Here is a 21738-nt window from a genome sequence, read left to right as displayed (position 1 = left end):
AAACGAGAACTCCTCTTTGTGATAATACTGATAGAAGGAAAATATCACAGTTAATCCACACAGAGATCATTATACTCAGTTTATTCACAGTATAATAGATTTCCATTCAACAGTCTTGACAAATTATTATGATTATGATGACAAATGAAAACTCACATGACTCCGGGTTTGGTGCAGTCAAATCTGGTCTCAATGTAGGAATCAATTCTAGCAATGGGGATTTTACTCTTATAATATGTAAAACAGCATTCTTCTGGTCCCTTAACATCTGTGTAAAAAAATAAAGAATAATTTATATAATTAATATTTTGACCAATCACTTAAATTGCTCGTTGTAGAAAAATCATTAGATCTCGAATTCATACTTGTAAATGACCTTTATAACAGTTCAATTTCAATTCACACCACAGAACAAATAAATAGTAGAGCTTTCGGGTGACTTACCATGGCACATGACAATGGACTGGAGGAATGCAGCCGCCAGAAGTCCAACAAGAAGAAAAAGACAATATTGACGCATAGCTGCAGATTTCTCTTCTTCTTGAGATAACGCTGATATCAAGAGGATGAAGTCCTACAAACTTTACCATGGGTTTTAAAGGTAAAAGAGGAGGGGGTGAGTGTGGTTTTGGTCAGGGGGCAGGTTATAGGTGAGAAATGTTCCACTGTGATCAAAAAAAAAAAAAAAAGTGCTCATAAGTCATAAAGGAAACAGTTTTGTGGTTATTTCATGTAGCAAAACTGCTCCTCATGTATGACTCACCATCTCAGTGTGAACACTAATGAAGTGAACACACAATAGACCATAAATATATACAACTTTATTTTATTCTACATCATCTGTACGGACACAACAAAAGCAAAGCAGCATTTTAGGACAAACACAGAAGAACAGAGACCGGTCAAAGTGTGTTGTGAGACCTGTGTCGGTGCATGCTCAAATAACGTCTCAAAGTTTCAAGTGTGGGATTGCATGCACACAGTCTGCTCTGCACACTTTCAGTGTTCATTTAACATCATAATGCCTTTATCTTACCACCTAATTCTGTCAATTCCTACCCAAAACACAAACACATTGAACAATACATTACTGTACTTCATGGACAACATATCCTGTTTTCCTGGACGGTCTATGCTCTTTTGAACAACATTAATTGTTCCGATTGTTCACACATAACATGAAGATGTTTACACACACATACACATCTTTCATTACAATTAAGATCATGAAGCACTCCTTTTATTGTACATGACCCCAAACAACTGAAAGCACTCGATATGAAGTCTTTAAAGTTATTTTTCTGAGTTATGGAAGTTATTTCAAAACCTTGGACTTAAGGCAAAAATAAAAAGCCATTTACTTAAAGCTCCTAGTGTTTTTTTTCCCCCAGATATAAAAATAGGCTATTTAAATGTTGAGGGCAATTAATTATCAGATTATAATGAAAACAGCAAATATTAACACAACACAAATACTGGGGTTCCTACATGGTAATGAAAAAGAAACAAAACACAAAATAGCAGAGCATAATAAAGATGACAGTGAGAATCTATGTAAAAGAAAAAGCAAAGCAGCTTATTGCAGTAGTGTGGTTTAGACCACAGAAAAAGGTGGGAGGTTTTCCTTCGATCACAGTGATCACAAAATAGGATAATCTCACCACATTATCTAGATAATAACTGAACATAAACTTACTTTAGAGTGTGCAAGATATCAATTACTGTTCAATATTCTGGTGCCTTCAGCTTGTTTACATATTACTGTGTTCATACAGTATACATTTAAACTCTCTGAGAGGATATTAAATTTAAGTCTTTTCCTCACAAAAATAATTTTCCTCACAATAATAAATCCATGAACTTCCATGAATTCTAATCAATACAATAATGTTTAATGTGATGCTGTCCATACTTTTCAGTGAAAAACATTCACCAAAATGAATGAATTCACTTAAAAAAAAAAAAAAAAAAAAACATGAAAAATGCTGTTATTGCTGTTCCATATGAGGTCAGTATCTGTATCCAAATTAGGCCAGTTTAGTGCATGTTATTTACATGAAACAAGTAAAGATTATTAAGTATTTTAACATGGTACTTTATATATTACGAATAATACAATTTTATCTGATTTTAATCTCAATTTAATGAATTGTTGAATATCAAGAATAATTTACAGCATAATCTAGAGAAGCTTGTTTTTCAGTTATTAATGAAGATGATATGAGATGTCATAATGCTGTGAAACCACCATCATCACTGAACTCATACTCAATCTTTCTTTTCAACACTTTAACCACCTTGAGATCCAAGCTGCACCACAATGTTAAAGCCACATTTATTATGCTAAAGTCCAGTTCTGTAGGCATGAATTGAAACCAAACTTTGTAACTTCAGAAACACTAGTATTGCAGAATGTTTGGTTTTGAACTTGCACAACAACAACAAAAAAAGATAAGAAAGGAGAGAGAAAAGTACGAAGGGACAGAGAATCCAGTAACATACCATGAACACAGCAATATATTTCAGAATCCACAAAAAAAATCTCTGAATAAAGACATTTGTGAGACAAAAAAACAGAAACACAGATTACAGACAGGGAGTAAGAGGTAGAATAAATAATAATTCAGTGAGCAATAAGTCTTTGAAACAATGGTAAAAACAACACATAAAAACAACCTCAGAAACCCACAGCAAAACATATATTATTTTATTTTTCTTAAATGGAAATGCCTCGTTTAAGCTGAGGGAGGCAGAAAAGAAAGTAATGATAGGACATTTCCACACCTAACTGAAAGTGGGGGTGTACATTCATGTGATGTGTTGCCTCCGTTCCAGTCCTGTGAGGTCAGTGTGTGGAAGATGACACATACAGTGTCCACTGGTACTGATAATCTCCGATGAGTACAACACATGTACAGTCAACATGAGTTTCTCTCTTAGTCTCTGTGAAGTTGAAGAGAAGACCGGAGTTGAATCCTTAGCGTTTCAGTAGTGGACTGCCACGGTCTTGTCCTTTCTGCAAAGCCTGAAGAACCTGGGGGTGGGGATACACAAAGAAACACAAAAAGACTATTGAAGTAAAAACAAAATTAAAATATAAACAGCCTTGTTTTACTCTGCTATTTTTAACATTGAAGTTATTACAAATCTAGTGTCTGCTTTTTGGATGTGTTGGATTATAAATATATAAAATGTTAAACCTGGTTTCCAATATTATAATATATAAATTGAAAAAGTTATGTACATTGTGTTTTTAAATTTTGAGGTTAAAAAAAAGAAGAAAAAAAAAAGGATAAAATCAGGAAGCCCAGGTATCTGAGGTAATGACCCTTTGTCTTTGTGCTCTTCCTTGCCATTAGGGGGATACAGGGATACTGCATTTGCATGCTTTGTTTAGATGGTCTCCACCTCTATGTATCCCTCCCCCTTGAAATGTATAAAATCTCCAAAGTATCATTTCTTTGGTAAGACTTGGATGATTGCAGCGATGCACAGCGACTCCTCAATAAAGAGGAACTTCTGTATGAAAGATATCCCAACGTCTCCTGGTCTTTGCTTCTGAGCTTCCAACAGTTTTGGTGCCATGACCCAGGTAGAGCTTCTCACCTGAATCCAGAATAAAACTTCATTCTCAATAAAGATCTCACCTCATTCCAGACTGAATCTTTCTGTACAACCTAGGGTTGGGGAGTGTAACTCTGTTAAAAAGAAACTTTAAGACCAGTACAAATGTATTATCCTTTAATCTTCCGCCAGATAAGTTAACAGACAGCTGCAGTGTTTGGTTAACCAAGTTACCCTCTAAAATATTTATTTTAGAGCTAAAAGTTACGCTCTGTTTCGGCAGGAAAGAATGGATTACCCTCTGTTAAGACAGGGAAGATTAGCTTACGTGCTAATATTTGGTAACCTCTGTTGATCAGAGATGTTTTCATGTCCTGATGTGTAAAATACTTTACAAAATGTTAAGAAGGAATGCTAAGCTGATTCCAACAACTAAGAAAGGTGGACTAGCTTCTCCTTCATGGACAGACAGTGAGTTCAAATCATTGCTAGGACAGCATGTGCTCAATAGTGACAGAGTCAGTCAGATTGGATTTGATAAAGAAATTTGGTATTGATCCAGAAACATTATGGTCAATTGAAGAATGTAAAGAGGTACTAGGATCATGTTTTCGCAAAAACAATGTGAAAGGCATTATCTGCTGCCAAAGAGAATTTGGTTTAGCGCTAGCTACGTGACAGTTTCAGCATAACTCCGAGCTAGAGAAACAGAACAAAGAGCTCAGAGCTAGAGTATCTAGCCGTAATCTAGAGAAATACTAGAGTATTGAAACAGATGTAGCCATCCAGCTAGTAACTGATGTGCCTGTATATTCACTGAAGGCATGTGGCGCTAGGAGAAGATCTCAGAGAACTGAGGGAATTGAATGTGTTCCTCCAAACTCTTCTGTTGTCCATGTACAAACTGTTGCCAAAGCGCTAAGACCTAAAAATAGAGACTATCCCAGAGCTCACCCTCAGCACGCACAAATTTTACAGAATTTATGTTGTTAGCAGAAGTCACACAGCTGATGTCACAAATTCTAACTGAATCTGAATTCAACAGTTTTGAGACTGCTGTTACTTCTGAACTACAACATGCCAGTAAAGATTAATTGAGAGAGGGATTTCTGAGAGGGTTAAAGAACATTGTTTGGACCAAAAGAAAATTGGTCAAAGGTCACTAGCTGTGTATAGAAGGAAGAAACTGTCAGTGAATACACTGAAAGGTTTTGTCAGTCAGCTGTACCTTACAGTAGAATAGTTGATGATCCTGAAAGTGTGTTAGATGACAACGGACCATTAGGCCGCACCTGGTCAGATGGCCTTGTAGCTGAGTACAGAAAAGCCGTGCCATTCCTAGATCTAACTTGGTCTAACAAAACTCTAGAAGTAATCTAGACAATTTAGCTGCAGGGGAAAGAGACTCTGATGTTAAAGCCAGAGTAAAGATTGCAGCAGGATCCTTTCAGGACAACACAGAGAACCGAAAGAAACGTAAAAGTCCCAAGAAGGAGGGCAGTTGTCATTAGTGTGGTAAAACTGGACACTGGATGAAGAAGACAATAGGAGAAATTAACAGCTTTACTCAGCTCCTACTCCGTCTACTTACCACTCTGAAGCTGCCCCTCCCCACTGCACCTTACTGTTGGAGCAGCTTGATCAGGTGTTAACTGTTAGGGCTGTGAGTGCTTAACTTCCCCAATAATGTAAAACAAAGATGAAAGATCCTTTGTACATAAAACCACAGGAAGCTGTCACTTCCTTTCATTGAGAGAGCACTCGCAGCCTTCAAAGCTATACTACATCACACTCCAGTCACTCACCTACCCTTTTTGGGTTATGATGTTTTGTTATGACAGATGTTACACTAGAAGATGGAGTTGTAGTACAGTAAAGTCCGCACACCAATTACAGGTGCCATACTAGAACACACACAGACCAGTGAGACCCTGGTGTAAAGCATCACCTCAGACAGCCCATGAACAAGCTTCATGAGGACAAAGAGTCATCTGAGGGAATCTACGTAGGAAAAGACTTCACAGCTATTCAGGCGCCATGGACTTCAAGGCTTCCACTCTTATGCAACATGGTTTTCTGTGTCATCATGTAGTTTGTATGACATGTTACCATCCATGGCATGTGTGTCAATAAATATTACAACTAATAAATCTAGGACAAGACACAGAATAAGTTATATGTGCCTGTAACCTTTTCAACATGGGGCTAATGTTTACAAACATAGGCCACAGAATGGAGTTATAAAGGTTTAAATTTGTATTATTTGAGAGTTATTAGTACTCTAAACGGGAGGACTGTGGGATTACAAATTTATAAAATGTTAAATGGTCTTCGCTTCTGAGTTTCCAACAGGTGCTATTAATCGTTTGACAGCACTAATTTTAATGCATGTGATGTGTTTGTGTGTAAATGTTTATAAAAAGATGCGCACTTGTGCCCATTTCTTGTTCTTGCTGTTCATGCTGATGGTGGTTGTGCTGGAGAAGATCTCGTCAGCAGAGATGTATTCTGGCAGGCGCGTCAGGAACTGAGCGATGTGGATGAAGTCCATGTGTGTGAGGATGTCCTCATAAAGACGCAGAATCCCCAGTGCTGTGCGGAAGAGAAATTCATCGCCATCACGACAGAACACGTCCCACACTCGGCATGCAATGTCCAGTGGGAGAGATTTACTGTACAAGGTGAAGATCCTACACAGACAAGAGCAGATCTATGATCAACACATCTCTGCCTCCAAACTCAGGGCCACATTTCTGACAGAAGAAACAAAGTACCTCACTTACCAGTCAATTAAATAAATATCAGAGGACAGGTTGTTATTTTTGAAATGTGCAAAAAGCTTTGGTAGATTTTCTTCAAAGAAAACTTCAAATGCTGCAAAGTATGTCAACATCTAAAAAAATGAAATAAGAGCATGTGAAGAGTGTTGACTAATGACTATTTTCTTATTGATCGCACAACTTAAAAGACTTCAAGACTGCTCGTAACTCACAAGGCTGTGGTCCACTCTGTAGAAAGCCATTTGACAAGGCTTGTTCAACAAATTGGCAAAAGCAATGAAGGCATCAGCAATGTCCATGTTGAGAATCAACACTGCTGCTATAAAGGACATTCCCTGCACCTACACATCAAACAACAAACACATAATAGTTTAAAAATGTGAGGATTTATCTTTAATGCTAAGCTTAAACTGATGAACGAGTGAGGCTTACAAAATAGCATCTATTCCTAGCCCTAAAACAACATGCGTTAGCCCCTAAGATCAGATCGTCATATAAGGGCTTCCTTTCTGTATTCACACTTCTAATAACAAGCACATGCAATGCAGCATGGGTCTTAATAACGCTCATGTTCAACAAATACACTACTGGTCAAAACTTTGCAATAATTAAGACTCCAGCCATGGTGAGCATAAGAGACGCAGTTAAAAAATGTTTATTCTTTCAAATCGATTCAAATATCTGAATTAAAAGTTTTTTTTCACTTAAAGTTTTTATTTCTATTCTTCATGCAAACTTACTAAACAAGGCAGTTAAAATATATTAAATATTGTGATTTAAATTGTTGCAGTGTAGGTGTTTAAGTAACAGAATAATTGTTATAAATAAAAATTTATAATATGACCTTCACACCCAGCATTTATGTGGAGGTGTAAGTGCAAGAACTCTCTGGCCAACAACTGGTATTGTGGTTTGTGAGCAGGATGTATGAAGGCTGTGCAGCACAAATTGCTCATCGTTCTCACAATTGCAACGCTATTATTTTTAAGCCTCTGCTTATCACGTTTAATATCTGGAACAGAACCAGCTGTACGACACAGCATCTCTGTCCGTTTCTGTTTGACTCCGTAAACAGCTCTTTGTATGAGTCAATACTCAAAAAAAACTGAGGTTTAGATGAAATATGGGTCATAGTGGGATAAAGAGGGGTTTCACCTATAAACACTGCAGTAGTGCAGAGCACATTTAAAAAACATTAGACATCACTTGGAGGAACGAGACTTACATATCCCACATCAGGACGATAACAAGTGTAAGCTCCCAGAATGCTGTGCAATACATCATGGTATGGGCCTCCCTGAAAATAAAACCCCAAAATATGAAGACAATTCAGCAGATGATATAAAACTCCAGAAACAAAAATGCACCCTACCTGTTGGAAGATACAGAGATTGGGAAAGGTTCTGGAAATGTCTAACTTGATCAGTTCTAGACTGGCTTCTCGATCAGCATGAGACAAGCCTGCATCTGAAAAATAAGCAATAATTAGTTACAAAAGAGCATTAAAGCAAAGGAGTTTAACAGTGAGGAAAGCTGCTGATAAAGGGGAGAAATATAGGAACATAAAAAGAGGATGGTAAAAGAATAAAAAAGGATAATAAATAATGTTTTACATGTGATTAACATTATTCCAGCAAAAGAGAGGAGAAAAACCTTTGGAAAAATGAAAATGTCTAGCAATCACCTTCAATCTCTGTTTCTGCAGCAGCTGATGGGGCTACAAAGGCATTCCACTTTTCTTTGGCTCGTGCCAAACAGATGTTATACAGCTCTGTTTAAAACACACACACAAATAATAATGTGTAATTTACATGTAAATAGGTAATTTATCCTTACATATGTAAATCCTAGTAGATGAAACTATGATCCGCACTCACAAAAACAGAGAACACTGGGTTTAACACACTGAAGAAGGCCTTGAGCCATGGTGAAGCAAATGAACATAAAAGACCTATAACCGAAGCAGTACAACAGGGCTGGCGAACACACTCGCTCCCCATAGAGGTTGGGTGCAGAGGTTTTGTACACGGCAACAAGCAGACTACTGAAGAGGTCGGGAGTCAGAGGACAGGTCTTACGACAAGTCTTCAGGTCTCTGTCAGAGGCGGCTGAGAGAAGAACCAACTGGCCGTGGCTAAATAGTAAGGAACTCAAATGGACTGTAAAAGGACCTAAAGGGGTCAAATCAGAGGGGAGCACACCTGGGATGCCAGGTGCTGTTGAGCTCTTTGGAGGTGTCGTGGGCCTTTCAATGAAACACAGAGGAAGGAGGGTGCTCACCTGATGACCCCAATGACGTGATTACCCCCTCTCCACTCAAGATGACAACAGAGTGCTGATTATTCTAAGGGAAGTCCTACACACTCAACTTGACCATTAAAACATTACACTAATTCAGGTTCTAAATTATTTACAGCTGCAAGTTCACAGAATAATGTATTTGTGGGATTCAAAACCACATTAAACAACAGGATGCTGTTTTGAGCACCATGAGCAAAACACAACCACAGTACAAAGTGTCACACACAAAGTACACATTTGAAAGAAAAGAAACAATTTTTAGATTTAATGTTCTTTTTTTATCCATACATTTGAAATAAAAAATAAATGTTCAAAAAAAATCTTTTCCTGTTTGTGTTTTTCCAGTATGTGTGAGGTGTGTGTGATAAAGCACAGATAAAACACATTCCTACCATCAGTGATGTTTAGTTCATTGCCTATCGCTAGACTCCAGACTTTGCCCCTCACGCTGGGCGGCAGACCCTGCCACCATAAATCCCTCACCCGCTTAGATGAACACCTGGAATGGTGAAGAGAAGGACAGATTGAAGCAAGTCAGCATTTGATATATTTGCTTATATATTTTTTCTCTAAGCATATTTTAAATGTTACATTGTTTTTTTTTTCATATTTGGACTTTCAGCTACTTGTAGTTTTTATTCGCAGGTATAGCAGAGAGATTGTTGGACATAAGGACAAGAGCTGTATCTGATTCAAACACACATAGCTCACATGAGCACCTTAGCTCAACATGTCAGCACACCTGCACTAAATTCTAGTCCATGTCTCCCACTAGTTGGTCAGTACATCTCTTGCCAAATATTACGCTCCTTAGAATGTTTTTGGCTCTCTTTTGATCTATTGTCTGTTTTTTAATTATATGGAATGACAAGAATATCTGATTGTGTGATATATTGTGTCAATGACGTTTGTGTGCAGACTGACATGCTTTGCCAGTTGGGTAATATCTCCTGACTCCAGGTGAGCGCAGCATTGCCGATGGTTTCCTCGAGTTTACACCTGTCCTCTAGTTGTTTTTTCCGTTTCTGGGCCTCTTTCAGCTCTGCACAGAAACACATAAACATGTAGTCACACAAAACACAAATGTGTTTCAACAGGATTCAATTTCAGCTTTTGCAACAGCGCCATCTACAGCACAAAACTGAACGCACACACAAACAAATATGTGAAAAACTCACCTCTCTTCTTGGCCTGAGCTACCATCTCCTCATATTCTTGTCTGTGTTTCTGTGTTTCTTCCTCAGGCTTTGCAGGAAGATTCCTACACAGATACATAATAACTGTCAACAGATGAATACACTACCATCTGTGAGAGAAGCTATTCTAAAACACTTCACATTTATAACTCCTTTATTATTCATTATCTACTGTGCTGCATGGTATAACATTGCATGCAAGATGGAATTGATTTTCGTTTTGTTCTAGGACAATACAGGAAGGAGTGGTTTCAGGACAGGAGGAGATATACGAGAACACTGACGCTGGACGGTTCTCCAGTATAAGGGCTGTGGTTGAAAGTGGCTCAAAGTCCAGGTTCCTTCTTACATTCTTCTTGGGAGATGTGGAACTGCTTGACTGTCCACTCCTTTCATATTCCTACCAAAAAATAATTAAACAAATAAATTCAAATATATATATATATTTTTAACATTTTAGGAATCATCTATAAAATAATTAAAATATAATAAAGCAAACATATAAACAATCTTATGATTAAAAAAACAGCGGTTAACATTTCAGGCATGAGATGCAGAAGCCAACATTGTATACAGTCCAAACAATGACAGCAAACCGGCCGGCTGGATGAATCTCTCACACAAAAAACAACTAAAAAAATTAGCCACAAAAAAAGATTAAATATAAAATAATTTTACAATTGTAATTTTATTTTTCCATTTAACTCTGATTGATGTAATAGTTTTGTAATATTTTAATGAAATCTGCATTAACAAAAAACAATACAACATATTATACAAAAAAAAAAAAAAACACTACAATTAAAAATGTTAAATCATTTTTCCCCATATTGTACTGAAATGATTTTGGATTATGGCAATGAGGCTTAATCCTCAAGAAAAAGATCATTAAATAATACATTTCGAGGTTTTAGACATGAGAACTTCGTGGAACTAATGCTTTCACAAGTTTTTAACGCCCGGGGGTTTTGCCACACAATACTTTTGACAACTACACAAGTGGAAGTGAAAGTGAAGTGACATTCAGCCAAGTATGGTGACCCATACTCAGAGTTTGTGCTCTGCATTTAACCCATCTGAAATGCACACACACAGAGCAGTGAACACACACACACACACTGTGAGCACACACCCGGAGGAGTGTGCAGCCATTTATGCTGCGGCGCCCGGGGAGCAGTTGGGGGTTCGATGCCTTGCTCAAGGACACCTAAGTCATGGTATTGAAGGTGGAGAGAGAGCTGTTCATGCACTCCCCCCACCCACAATTCCGTCCGGCCCGAGACTCGAACTCACAACCCTTCGATTGGGAGTCCGACCCTCTAACCATCTAGGTTAGTCTAGGCCACGACTTCCCAAGCAGAAGCAGAAGTTCTCAAACAAGCAGGAACTGTGAAAAGTCACAAATAAAATAAGAACAACTTGTTACTGCTTCTACTTGCTACAGCATTTGAGTTTCTACACGCAGTCTCATGTTACAGTGTACAGCCGGAGTAGTAATCTGTGCTCTCACTCTGCATCCATCTTTACATCCCCCGAGTAACCTGTCTGATCTGTGTCTGAACAAAACCAAGATAAAGAAATAAGTTCTGTTTTATTCATGCAGTCAGAAAGCACACACTATCGCAGATGAGAGAATATAAATATTTAATTTACCCCCACACTGCACTCTTTCAGAGATAAAACTATAGACAAAATGACCCACATTTCAACTATGAGCCAAATGTGTATAGAAAAGTTAAGATAAGACACTGATTAGTTATAAGAGTGAAAGAGGGACAGCAAACCAAAGAAACAGGACAACTATATAATTCACCAACACACACTTACACATGAACACCACGTGCACCTCAATTCCTCCATACAAATGCTTTTTTCCCTCTTCCTTGTCATTCTCCTCACCTTTTCTTTCATCAGACAGAAAACAAGGAACGGAAAAAAGAACTCACCATGAACGCTTCAGTGCTGTTGAGACATTCAGGATCCAGCGTTTCAGACACTACACCCTACACCATTGCTGTATTCCCACAGCTACAACTTTGAGTGCCTTGTAGACCGAAATGCAAGGCATAGCAGCAGCAGAAGACCGCAAGGAATATGGGACACACCCTGAGAAACAGTAGCATGACACTACTGTGCTCCTGCTCCTCTGCTGTTATTGTGGTCCCACTCCTGCTAAAGTTACTCGACACTGTTTTTCCTTGCCCTCTTTCTCTCTTCTTAAACACACACACAACTGGGAGGCCCTACATCAGAGGGATGCAGAGGACCAGACCTTGTCCCGTGTGCCTGCGGTGTCCATTTGTGCATGTGTGCATGCTAAAGTTACTCGTCATCATCACAGTTCTGAGAGAGGATCCATGATGTTTTTACAGGCAGCCATATTAACTGATTCCAGCTATTAGGAACACAAGGCTCTCTGCAATGCAGTCTCATGTGATCAGTGCACTCTGTGCTCCGCTGTGCATGTCTGAGTCATAAATAATCTGCTTTATGTGGCCGGTGTCATCAGATCTCATGAACTTCCACTGATTTAAATAACTATAACAAGGAACATTCTAACCACTTTAGTATCTTGATACTTTACAATTAAAACAAGTACATTTGCTTGTTTTAGTTATAAAGATTTAAAGGACAACAAACAGGTTGAATATCGCAATATTTAAAGTCAAAAGTATAATATTAAGCTAATCTTGACTCATCTCTTCCTATAAGCCACTGCTACAGAGCCTAAATAAAGCAGCAGCTCTGAACCGGTCACCCAATACCCCAGGCTTCTATTACAGCTGCAGAGAACAAAAACAAGAGAGAGAGGCAGGAGTTGGATGTGGATGAAATCTAGATGGACACGGGACGGCTGAATCAGGGGGTTCAAATGACCTGAAGCAAACAACAGGCCTGTACGCAGGAAACAAAGCCCCTTTCACAACACTATCATAACTCTGCATTTGATTGATTCATGCATTATGAAAAATCTAAAACTTGTAAAAAATGTAAATGTTTCACTGTTAAAACAATATCTTCCAGCTGAGCAAGTATATCAAGCAGTCATGAGAGGACATCAAAGAGACATAACTAATAAAAATCAAGCATTTTTTATATCCTCAGACTGGACATCGTACACTAAACTGCAAAATCGGTCAACTCTGATGGTCCAATTCTGCAGACTGGCTAAAATCTGGCTCTGACTTCACCAGACGGTAAATCAAGGCAACACATTTACATTTATCTGACACTTTTATCCAAAGCGACTTACAGTTGCTATATATGTCAGAGGTCGCACGCCTCTGGAGCAACTAGGGGTTAAGTGTCTTGTTCGGGGACACATTGGTGCCTCACAGTGGATTCGAACCCGGGTCTCTCACACCAAAGGCATGTGTCTTATCCACTGTGCCAACACCACACCAAACATTAGGTAGTGTACTGTATCTCAGCCTTTAGTTTAAAAGCAGCAGATCAAAGAACTTGCTTTGTTAAAGAGGATCCAATATCACATTTATGTGGCCTAAACATTCAAACGGGTAAGGCAATAAGCAATGTGCATCATAAAAATACACTGAATACAGAAACTGTATTTTCACAATTTCGCGCAACCCTACTACATGAAAAACACTCCAAAATCAGGTAGATTGGATTTTATCTTGTATGAGTGCAGGTGTGCGAATGTACCTTTTGTGTTTTCCTGGAGTCTTTGACTGAAAGGTCTTTATGTGGACCTTTACCAAACAGCTTCCAGCCGGGCTCTCTCTGTTCTTCCTGTGCACCCGTATCCTTCATCCTCTTAGCAAAAAGACTCCTTACAAATATAGAAAAGAAATGAAAGGACTGAGTTAACAGAGTGCAACTTCTACTGATAATTACCTTCTCTGGTGTTTTTTTAAAGTACATATATTTTCACTAGTTTTACGCAAGATGAATTTCAATAAATACACAGAACAAAGACAGAAACTGAAAATAATACTGCACTATAGTAGAGAGTGAGGCTCAAGGGGGGAAAAACTACATTGGAGCCGTTTTAAGATGGAGAAAGGCTTCAGGAAAGTCCATGTTGCAGAGATAAAAAGGGCAGACAATTTGGAGACATGGCCATGCTATTCAGTGGCTTCTCAACATTTTTAATCTACAATTCATATTTTCTGTTCCACAATGTTTGTGAGTACCTCAGCAGCAGTGAAACTGATATGGTAACACACAAAACCATTGGGCCTGAAAAAAGCTGAAGTATATCTGTGTTATTTCAAGTACTGCATATCATAGCTATGCAACCTTTTTTTTTTAAAGGACAATATATTAGAAAGAAAAATATTAAAATATTAAATCACTTGTGATTTAATCAGAAATAAAAAACTATTATTCATTAGAAAAAGCTTGAAGCTTGTTTAATAATAATGATAATGCAACATTATTTGAAAGGCAACCTTTGGTGAAGCTCACATAATTATAAACATAATACTGCTGAACAAATCATTAGTTTCTTGGTATGTATTCAACAACATTACTAATGCAAGCGCTAAGATACCTGTGGAAGAAGCTGGCGAGTGGACCCAGTCTCTTAGGTCTAGTCTCATGTGGTGTAGAGACCCCCACAGGATGTGGTTGGGGGCTGCTGAGCTTGCCGTGTAAGTCAGTAGGAGATGAGAGTGAATTGTCAGAACGGTGTAAGACATCTTCATTCTCAAATGTAACAACAGCACTGGACTCGGATGTGACCATGAAGTCTAGGAAGTCCTCATTACTGACAGACAATGTGGCAGAAAACTCAGTACTTAAACTTGAAACACTGCAGACTGAAATATCATCACTGCGATTCAAAGTACCCTTGCCTGCCGCACTGGAGAGCCCGCCGGCACCATAAGAGTGTACCAAATCAAAACCACAACGTGGGAAGCTGGAAGACTTGAGTATGGAGCTATCTGAGATATCCAGGTTTAGTGTTGCTGGACTATCATCATGTGGAGGTGGAAGCACCAGCTCAGCAGTGGTGACTCGAGCCTGAGTGTGCTCAGGAGGGTTCATCTCAAGGGTGGGGATTCCTGAGTCCTGAGAGGCCAAGCTGCTGCCATCCTCATCACATGTGCCATTACATGGAGTGAATGATTTGCAACTGAGGGAGACAGGAGGCAGCGGAGAGACGGAGGGCATGTGATGGTTGACATGGTTTTGGGTGAGAAGCTTTGAGGCAATCTGCAAACCCAGGTTGTGAGAAGAGCTGCTGAACGATGAGACCTGGAAATCTAGAAAGGCAAATAACAAAAGTAGATCAGATCAGTCCTTATAAGGGAAATAAACTGTAAGCACTGAGTCTTACAGCTGTTTTGTCTCCTTTAAGAAAATAAACTAACATTTTTATGAACCAACAAATGTCATTTCCACCATGTCAGATTACATACAGATTTTCATAGGATTCTGTGGTGGAAATGACAATGATGGAAATTACATTAATAGGGAAAAAAAGGCTGACTCCAGCTTTCTAGGTTAATTCCACAAAACATTTTCTACTTTATAAATTACACAATATAAAACTACCCTGTCTTCAGGCAATATACACAGTACACCAATGTTTGTGTGACTACTTCCATTAGGGGCAAAATGGATGTTTTTGGTTTAATGGGAAATTATATTGGCGTTTATTTATGTAATAAATACTAAAATGATTAGTGATAATGTCACCCTTTTTTTAATTGTTAATTTTTATAATATTTTATGATTTTTTTTTTTTTAAGACCTCTCAGACTGGGTCTGGAACAACTGTAACAGCATGTCTACATCAGACTTAAGTTGTGTGACACTGCATGCAAATGGTGTTAAACAAACTTTATGCAGAAAAGGCATCTAAAAAACAAGAAAAATCATGAATGCATGGTAAAATAATCATATAATAATCATATAATAATTTAAAATATTTAAGACAGTTTTTATCTTATCTCAGGGTCACTTGGACAAAAATAAATCAACTGTATCCTAGAAACCCATAAAGTGGAATAAAAAATAAAAAAAATCACTCCCTAAACTAATTTAAAAAATACAAATCCATATTTCCCACAACCCTAAACACAAAATAAAAATAAGTTATGCAACACTATTGAAAATACAGGTACAATTTACTTCAGATTATTAGTAATCTGGCCCAATTTTGAAATGGTAATTTTCCATTAGGTGACAGGCCTGTGGTCTCAGCCCACACTGTTTTAACCACAGGTCACCCCACAGGTAAACACATTCTGAAGGGTGATGAGATTCAATGTGCATGGCTGAGTAAACAGCCACAGCAGCATCTAGTCACACCGTCCACACCACAGACCAGCATCTCTACATAACAAGAGTGACGTAAAAACTCAAGTGTGCAGGAGTAGAGAAAGTAACCTGAAAGTAGACCAAAAGTGTGACCCAAAGACCTGAGGAGAAATCACATCAACACTCAGACAATATCTTCCATCAAAATTGAACAAAAATAGCTCTTTGACTTAATGACGATAGAGGAAGAATGATTGGGGTGCATATGTCCTGAGGACATCACAGGAACACAACAACAAGGACGCAAAAAACAAAGTAGAAACTAGAACATCAGCTCAAAACAAAAAAGATGGCAAAGATGATGTTTATATTGCGCCTGATATGAATGTAAAATATTAAATGGGAGCAGCAACAGATAATTCGAGCTCTGCTGGTTCTTCCTTCTCAATTAAATATGGTTCAGTTTGTTTCACAGGTGTATGTACATGTTCATCTACTGCAAAAGAAACAAAAAAATGTGCATATAATCTACAAACCAATATTCGATTGTGGATAGAACATGCCTCGACAAAGCCTACAATTCAAATCTACAATTGAAAGTGCAATCATCATCTGCATCTTTTGACAGGACAACAATACTTTAATAGCCCAACAATACACACCTTAAACAATAACAGCACTTTCACAGTCTCACAAGTGACCCAGCCCATACATTTCTCTTATTCAAACAATTCTATTTTTGGTCTTTGAGTTTTAAGGCGTCTGTGTTCTTGTAGTCAAAGATAAATAGCTTACTGATTTAAACAATTATTTCTGTTTTCCAAATTAATAATTAGCTCTTTCAACTAAATCATAGAGAGCTACTTCTTGGCTCTTTGAGCTGATGTGCACTATGAAATGTGACCCCGGACCACAAAACCAGTCATAAGGGTCAATTTTTCAAAATTTAGATTTACACATCTGAAAGTTGATCAAATATGTGTTCCATTGATGTATGGTTTGTTAGGATCAGAAAATATTCGTCTGAGATACAACTATTTGAAAATCTGGAATCTGATGGTGCAAAAAAATCTAAATATTGAGAAAATTGCCTTCAAAGTTGTCCAAATGAAGTTCTTAGCAATGCGTATTACTAATCAAAAATTAAGTTTTTATATATTTGCAGTAGGAAATGTATAAAATATCTTCATGGAACAAGATATTTACTTAATGTCCTAATGATTTGTGGCATAAAATAAAAATCTATAATTTTGAGCCATACTATGTTTTGCTACAAATGTACTCCAGTGACTTAAGCTGTGACAAGGTTATCCAGGGTCACATGTTGTTGTTCTCTGATGTAATCCATCATAAGGAAATCAGCATCCTCTGAACTTCTCAAAACCACCGAAGATAAACTGTTTTTAAAGGAAATATGACTGCATGACTGAGATTACAGAAGTTAAGGTTACAACATTTCTAGAACAATGAACAAAGTGTTTCCATCTGTATTTTGTAGATTAGGCCCTAGTGCAAACGTTTTTGTGGCTTCAATTAAACTAGTCTAATTGTAAATTAAAACATTAATTCTAATACTGCTAGAAACTACTTAAAGTTTATTATTACTAATAAAGACGAAATATGGAGACATTTTTAATCTTAATTTAACCTACATTAAACATGATTCTGCCAAGAAATTAGAGAATAGAAAAATCCATATATCCCCCCAAAAAAATAATCAAACTCACTGGTTATATATATACACATATAAACTTTAGTTTATTTTTGTTTTGACTGGCAATGCTTTCTTTCCCTTATTAAAGGCGTTGTATATATATATATATATATATATATATATATATATATATATATATATATATATATATAGTCATGTATCTTCTGTCTCTTTGTCTTTCCAAATACTTTTTTTTGCTTCAAATCATAATGTGTATCGTTGTGAATCACCACTTGGTTGTTTCTGCTGAAAGCTTTTTTTGGTTCATAGTCAGTCAATCAGGAAAATCCCTATGGGGAAAATACTTCTGGTCTGGAACCATGCTTTAAAAGTGGATGAGCACTGTGGCACTCCATTATTCATAACTAGCTACTGTATAAACACAGAAAGGCCATTGCATTAAGTACTTTTGTAATCACTGATGTTTAATATAGGTTTACTTTGTCAATATTGCAAGTGCTCTGAAGAAGTTTGAAACTACCCCGTAGTCTCTTTTCATTCATTCATTCATTCTTTCTTTCTTTCAAGTCCATGCTAGATTTCATAATTAGTAAACATTTTCTGAATACACACATAAACATGACCAAACAAAAAATATTTATGTGACACATAGAAGTTTTTTTTTTTTTTTTCATGACTCAAAACCCAGTGATGCTAATGAGTAATAATACTAATACTGCTGTGAATATTTTGATATCCAGACATCTTGGAGACTGTACCTGTAACACTGAACTCCCCATCAGTGTGCTCTGCTTCTGCCATGTTCCTGCTGCAGCTGGAAAGATGTGTGTGCGTCCATCACCTCCTCACATTTACTCCAGACCCTCCAAATAAACAACGCATCAAACACTGTTATCAACACTGTCCGTTTTCACGAGCACTTCATTCATCTACACTCTAAACTCCACTCAAAACTTTTCGCCTTGTTTGTGCACTTCACTATTCCTGGGTTGAGCAGACATTAAACTTCTACAGAACGGCTAATGTTAGTTTTTGACTGCAAAAGGTTCAAACTCTTTTATCTGCGAAAGAGTGACGCTAACAGCTAGATAAAAGCTCATGGGAAGTATCTTACCTGTTGTGACGCTGCCACCGCCATTTTAAAACATCCTGACTGATATAAACGTGCCAGGAAAACATGCGAGTCACTACTGATAAATCCACCTGCGCTACGACTGAATGAAGAGCTGGTCTGCATCAAATAAAGTCACAAACTTTGGCTTCTTCCACCTGTGGAGGTACCGTCGCTTTTCAGGCACACAAAACGTTGTCATTTCAAAAGAGGCAGAGCGTTTTGAAAGTGTTGAGACATCTTGCCGACAGTCAGTAAATCAGGAAGTGACCTCCAGTGCCCTGAACACACTGTACACACAGAGCGACGCGACTCGACGCAGTGTCATATCGTAACGTTACTCTCCGGTGATTGATTATGGTTTTGTTGCTTTACGTGTAAGTTACACACACGGCGTGAAGGTGAAGTTTATGCGTAGATACCGTTTATTTCTGGATCGAAGTAATGAAACCGTTGGCGATATTTTAACAGTAACCAGTAGACAGACTGTTGCTACAGTAACTAAAACAAACCCTAAACCTACATGAGTCTGATTAAAGTGAACGTCCCTTATTCCTAACAGCAGCTTTAATGAACGCGCCTGACCACTGGCTGCAAACAGCTGGATTTCACCAGTCTATTTACCAGGAGTCCAGCCAGTTGTGATTGATGTTACTGTCAGAACACGGTTCTTATATATACTTTAATTTGACTACTACCAAGAGACACGGTTCTGTGACAAGTTATTCTGGACAGTCTTCAAGGTCCGAGCTCTACTTGGAGATGAAGCGTTTTCCTCACGGTCTTATTCGGTTATATCCGGGTTGTCCAGAGTCAAAGCTTAATGTGTACCTAGAAGTGACCTGTTCAACATTTAGCTGTCTGGCTAATGATTGTAGAAATCAGACTCTCTCTTATGATCACAAATAAACAACAAATATGATTTTTTTTTAAAAATAGGTTTATTAAAGGTTTAGAAACTTCACAATGATTGCAATAAGGAAACTGAGAGTTCTGCATTAAAAGTTAAACAACATTGCAATCAAAACTTTAAACCTTTAAGAACTTGAAAGTTAACCTCTTCAAATGTACTGACTAAACCAAAACCTTTAAATAAAAGAAAATGCAATTTTCAGTCCCCCATAGACACGAGTGCTCAGGTCTTTCTTCAGCAACCATCCCACCTTGCACACAGAGTTAGACTTGGAAGAAAAAAAAACAAGTCTGTTCAAACTAAGAGAGGAACCATTAAAAAAAAAAAAAAAGTGTTTAACGGTAAATAATCGGTCTATGCTGTTCTATTTGACTGTCAAACACATTTACTAGATTTATGCATTTTCTCAAAATCTAAAATGCTTTTGTCCTCAGTCACCCACCCACCATAAACAAGTTTCATAATCTTATCAAAAACCAAACTAAAGTAACAATTTTGGAAGACGGCAATATTTAACTCCAAGTGCTTGACAGAACAAGGATTGGGATTGATTAGAGAAAGTGATGCCAGCCTTGTTTAACTGAATTTCAGAATCTGACAGCATTTTAAACTGAAAAAATTACATTGAATTAGAATAAAAATCCAATAAAGGAGTCTATTCGCACTGCTGTACCCAGTTATAGCATACAGTACAATAACTTTGTGCCCTCACACTCACTTTCTACCACTATAAATTTTTATTAATCTCCATCAAACAATAATCAAAATCCCACAACCACAATGAGCAAATAATGTGGGGAAACACACAAACAGTCAAACTGGGTCACACAAAATCATCTCTCCAAGGTTAGGGTCTACAGTTCTGGATCACACACTTTAACAAACATTAGGTCTAGACCTTGTCTCAAAAACAAGGCCCAACCGGTTTGTTAAAAGAAGCACAAATCTTTTAGGACTAACTGTGTGGCCATTTTTTCTTACACACATTTGAAGATTATATCTTTGTTGTAGTGTATGAATATTAGCACCAATAGAAAAAACTGCAGTCAACAAAAACTTTCTCACTTGCAAAGGGGAATAAGCACATTTAAGTTATATGTAATCACTGTTTATATTATATATATATATATATATTCCTTCCTTTTTGCTATTTTAATTTATTTGACATTTTATGACAAATAAAGTTTAGACAATGAAATCCTTGTGCCCAATTTGGTAATTTTTCAAAAGGCATCTGTTGGTCAATGATGAATGGGGCGATATCATTTTCTATTTTAATGCCACATACAAATTCCCCCTTACAAACTTTAAACAAGTAATGCTTTAAAACCAGTTTCCCCACATTGGTACAGAAAAAGAATGCACACACTTATAATAATTTAAAAAGAAAACACACAGAGGGTGCTCAAAAAAAAAAAAAAAAAAAAAAAAAAAATGCAAATATCACCAAATTTCACATCGTAGCATTTTACACTCTGTTGATGTAGCATACATGTAGTAATTTCTCATGCTAACATCGGTTTAAAAAAAAATAAAAAATTCACAAACAAAAAAAAAAATTACAATGAAAGGGGGGAAAATACCCATCCAGGTTAGAATTAAGCTAGCAGATGGTAAACTACACATCCTTGACAGTGAAGATGACGAAAGCGAATGGATAAGATGGTATTAGAGCAAAAATGAAATTTACGATGGATTGGCTTTTGAATAATGAACACCATATCCCTACCACCTCTCACTCCAAAGCCATAAAATAAATTATAGACAAGCAACTTTGTAGGAAAAATAATTTGGGCCTTTTGCTGTTTGGGAACGTGTCACAAATAAACCCTATATATATATATATATATATATATATATATATATATATATATATATATATATATATATATATTTTTTTTTTTTTTTTAACAAACATACATTAATATATTGTAAGGTTGTAGAGTTATGGTGTGCCAAAATACTAG

At 37.2% G+C, this 21738-nt stretch overlaps 1 protein-coding gene across 2 annotated transcripts; it reads right to left on the bottom strand.

The window, feature by feature from the left end:
* Positions 1-811: 811 nt before the first annotated feature.
* tbc1d14 (TBC1 domain family, member 14) lies at positions 812-21616 on the bottom strand. 2 transcript variants are annotated; one of them, XM_026267750.1, is made up of 15 exons: positions 18862-21616; positions 18506-18610; positions 14358-15072; positions 13508-13634; positions 10126-10241; positions 9824-9906; positions 9570-9687; positions 9038-9144; positions 8029-8115; positions 7717-7811; positions 7570-7641; positions 6557-6685; positions 6348-6457; positions 5996-6254; positions 812-3034 (listed from the first exon to the last, which is right to left on the bottom strand). In XM_026267750.1, the coding sequence occupies exons 2-15, from the start codon at positions 18546-18548 to the stop codon at positions 2978-2980; spliced, it is 2118 nt and encodes a 705-aa protein (XP_026123535.1). In that variant the 5' UTR covers positions 18549-18610; positions 18862-21616; the 3' UTR covers positions 812-2977. The 2 variants fall into 2 exon arrangements, with proteins under 2 accessions (XP_026123535.1, XP_026123536.1); XM_026267751.1 differs by lacking the exons at positions 13508-13634; positions 14358-15072; positions 18506-18610; positions 18862-21616 and adding an exon at positions 11788-13060.
* Positions 21617-21738: the final 122 nt, after the last annotated feature.

Source organism: Carassius auratus, chromosome 7 (assembly GCF_003368295.1).
Source record: "Carassius auratus strain Wakin chromosome 7, ASM336829v1, whole genome shotgun sequence".
In the NCBI taxonomy this organism is placed as follows: Eukaryota; Metazoa; Chordata; class Actinopteri; order Cypriniformes; family Cyprinidae; genus Carassius; species Carassius auratus.
This window is presented reverse-complemented; position numbering and strand designations above follow the sequence as displayed.

Excerpts from the sequence above, each read along its gene's own strand:
- tbc1d14 (XM_026267750.1), bottom strand. The coding sequence starts at position 18,548 with ATGGCAGAAGCAGAGCACACTGATGGGGAGTTCAGTGTTACAG. Across the intron at positions 10,242-13,507 it reads ACTCCAGGAAAACACAAAAG|GAATATGAAAGGAGTGGACA; the intron begins GTACATTCGCAC and ends ATTTTTTGGTAG. Across the intron at positions 9,688-9,823 it reads AGCTCAGGCCAAGAAGAGAG|AGCTGAAAGAGGCCCAGAAA; the intron begins GTGAGTTTTTCA and ends GTTTCTGTGCAG.